This window comes from Acanthisitta chloris, unplaced genomic scaffold, assembly GCF_000695815.1.
Source record: "Acanthisitta chloris isolate BGI_N310 unplaced genomic scaffold, ASM69581v1 scaffold21636, whole genome shotgun sequence".
In the NCBI taxonomy this organism is placed as follows: Eukaryota; Metazoa; Chordata; class Aves; order Passeriformes; family Acanthisittidae; genus Acanthisitta; species Acanthisitta chloris.
The window spans coordinates 6,798-10,098 of NW_008679021.1; the positions used below are offsets into that span (position 1 = coordinate 6,798).

At 52.7% G+C, this 3,301-nt stretch overlaps 1 protein-coding gene across 1 annotated transcript in view; it reads right to left on the reverse strand.

Moving 5' to 3' along the window:
- Window positions 1-282: 282 nt before the first annotated feature.
- The window catches only part of KIAA0195 (KIAA0195 ortholog), a gene marked incomplete at its 5' end in the record, with an annotated part of 28,660 nt that continues 25,641 nt past the window's right edge, over window positions 283-3,301 (reverse strand). Inside the window, 5 exon segments of the mRNA XM_009077147.1 lie at window positions 283-355; window positions 1,174-1,344; window positions 1,583-1,676; window positions 2,806-2,900; window positions 3,199-3,301. Coding sequence (XP_009075395.1) covers window positions 283-355; window positions 1,174-1,344; window positions 1,583-1,676; window positions 2,806-2,900; window positions 3,199-3,301 — 536 coding nt within the window.

The following is a 3,301-nucleotide window of genomic DNA, read 5'->3' on the forward strand; positions in this document are numbered from 1 at the left end:
CTCTAGTAATAAATAAATAAAGGAAGAGCAGCCTGAACAGGCAGCAGAGCCTGCAGGCTGCTGTGAGCATACCCTGGCAGGCTGGGGAGGGGCTGCATACCTGTGGGGATCCCGTGGCAGTGCCCTGCCTGGGCCCCCGGGAAGGTGCTGATGTCCTTTTGCCAGGAGGCTGTCTGGTTTGCATGTGTGAGGGAATATTCCCTGAGCCTTTGGTGCAGCCTCTCTCCCAGTGCAGGATTTGGCTGTTTGGCCCTGGCTCCAGGGAACTTGAGCTGGGAGCATTTAAAATGGTGAATTCATCCCAAGTTTCGTTTCAAACTGCAATTTCTGCCTCTTCTGGTAGCGAACACGGACCCTGGGGAGGGCAGAAGAAAGAAGTCAGCAGGTGGAGGGGTGAAAGGCAAGCAAGGCTGTCCTACTACCATTCCTGAGCTGGCAGCCCCAGTCAGCAGGGAATCCCCTGGCCTGGGCCCTCTGGTACCCATGGTCTCAGTCCTACCCCATCCCGTCAAGTCCCATCTCTAGGAGCACAAAACACAGCAAAAAAAGGTCCAGAAATCCTTCCCAGGAACAGAGATGGCCTCTCTGTCCCCATCAGTGTTCCCTGTAATCCCTGCTGCTTTTCCTCACCAACCCATTTCCTGAATCAATGTTCATTAGTGTTAACTCCCAGCTCTGGCTGTTCCCTGTGCTAGGGAGAACAGCCAGTCACTGCCTGCTACTATTTCTTGGCTGCAGCCACTTCCCGTGAAAATGAGTCCCACAGCCCAGACACTGTGTGAAGGCACATTTCCTCTGCTGAGATTCAATGCCTCTCTGTCCTCATGGGACAACATGGAGAGAACAGCCCCCTCCAATTCCATACTGGTATTTCATGGACCTTGGCTGTCTCCCTCTCATTGGTTTGAGATAAGGAAATTCTGGTCTCCCTTCCTGCTCCCAATCACTGCCACTGCCCTTCCCTGACCCTCTTTCCTCCCCTGTGCTTCCTCCCAGAGAGGTGGAACATAGGCTTGCACACAATAGCCAGGTGATTTACACAGAGCAATCATCTTTTCCTTTTTGCTCCCCACCCTGTTCCCTGGCCATCTTTTTTTTTTTTTTTTGCAGCTCAAGGCCAGGCTGGAGTGAGGCTCCAGCCCTTTCTCCTCATCTTCCTTACTACCACCATACCTGATTTCATGCAGCTTGACAATCTCATTGATGATGACCACAAGGACCAAGGAAAGAAAACCCACAAGCCATGAGACCGGAGAGATGGAAACATGGCTAAAGGTCAAAGAAGAATTGAGGTTTTCCCAGAGTTTCAGATCCAGCACAGTCTGTGCCACTTGTCCCAGCAACCTAAGACCAAAACCAGACACAGCAGATCTCAGCAGAGCTAACAAACTTCCCAGAACCTGCAGATGAAGGTTCAGGCCCAGATGTGATGCCTCAAGGAACCTTCACCAGTTCAGAAGTGGAGCTCAATTGCCATGTACTATCATTCTCCTCAGCACCAGCAAACTGGTGCTGGAGCAGGCAGAGAGCTCTCCTTGCTCCAGCATCCTGGAGTGCCTCACCAGGGCCTGGGGATACTCACACAACAGCCACAGTGAGTGTCCACCATCGGTTGGTGAGGGGGCTCTTCTTCCACAGCGGCTTGGTGCGATGGACGTGCGTGATGGATATGAACACTATGGAGAAAAGGGATTACTGAGCATCACACACAGATACACCACCTTACCATGGACACCAACAGCTGTCACTCCAAGGCATATGGGCTCTATGCCCCTGGAACCAACATTTCATTCAAGGTCCTTTCAGACTCCTCACAGCAACTCCAAGTCCCCAGATATGTGTGTGTGGGGAGTGCAGTGGTTGTACTGCACAGGATTACTCACTGTGAGGTTGGTTCACAGCCTGGTGAGCTAAAACTGAGCAGGAAAAGGACCAGAACTGGGGAGAGGGGCGGGGGGTGTGTGCCCTTGTTTCTGGGTCATTGCACTAGAGCAAAGCTCCAGCCCAGAGAAAGATATTTAGCCAGAGACCCAGAGCTGCCTGCACAGGACAGAGCATTTGCTCAGCTTCTGCTTGGGCTCTTCAAAACAGCATTTCAGAGCTGCCAGGCAAAGCATCCCTGCCTTACCTCAGTGGTCTGAGGGACACAAACCAGTACTGCACACTACCTCACTCCAGAGCTGAGCTGCCTCTCAAATCAGGGTGTGTTTCTGCTGCCCTGGACACCCTGTACATCTCAAATCACAATCCTCTGCCCAGCACCAAGGCACAGCACTACATGACAGGGGCAACAGGGAGCAGAGACCCTCCTGGGCTGTCAAGAGAGCAGCTGAACCTGCTCTGCCAGGCAATCATGTGCAGGTGATGAGGGCCAGCCAGGAGCTGACTCCCCACCCCTCCAGAGGGTTTAAAAAGGCTTCCAGCTCCCAACAGTCACAGTTGCACCAGTGCTCTTTGGGGGATGGAACCAGGATGCCTCACAAAAGGGCAGCAGGGATACTTTTGGGGAGTTACAGGTGTTGCTACTGATTTGTAAGAAGGCAGAGAGGGATGCTGCTCTTCTGGTGAGACTGGAAAAGGAACCAGCACTTCACCAGGCTGGCAGGAAACAGAATCAGCTCTGAGGGTGCTGTCTTTAATCTGTCAGGGCAAAGTTTAGTGAGACAACGGGCTTTATACCTGTGCTGTGAGGCCACTGCAGAGTCTGCTTCTACCAGGGAGTTTGTGTTCTCACACAGTGGACAAAGAAAGAGGCAAAGGATGCAAGTTTTCCCCTAGAATGGGGTTCTGGGAACAGGGACTTACCTGTGTGTAAAACAATCAGGCCAGCTGTGAGTTTCTGGGCTACAAGCAGAGCATTGGAAAACATCCCAAACCAGTCAGGAGCACCATCAGCATTGCTAGTGAGTGAGAGGACACAGGAAAGACATCAACAGTGGGGACTTGCTGTCTGACCTGTTCCCACCAGGGCCCTGTCCTCCCCTAACAGCTCAGAGAACTAAGTATCAGGCTGCCTAGTACCACGAGGTGACAGTGAGTGAAGGCACAGCTGTCAAGGCTATAGGGAGAGCACCCAAGCTCTCTGTGTAGCCACTCTAGCTGGGTCATGGAAGAGGCTAAAGCTTGTTAGAGGGGAATCAGTTCTGCCTGGGAAGGCCAAGAGCAATAGGCAGCAGTGTGCCAGGCTCAGTTCCTCACCTGTGCAGCATGATGGAGGAGCAGGCTGTGAGATTGAGGCTGGTAGTGTTCACCTCTCTGCAGGACTCATGCAGTGTGAACCCGAAGCAGATGAGGCAGGAGC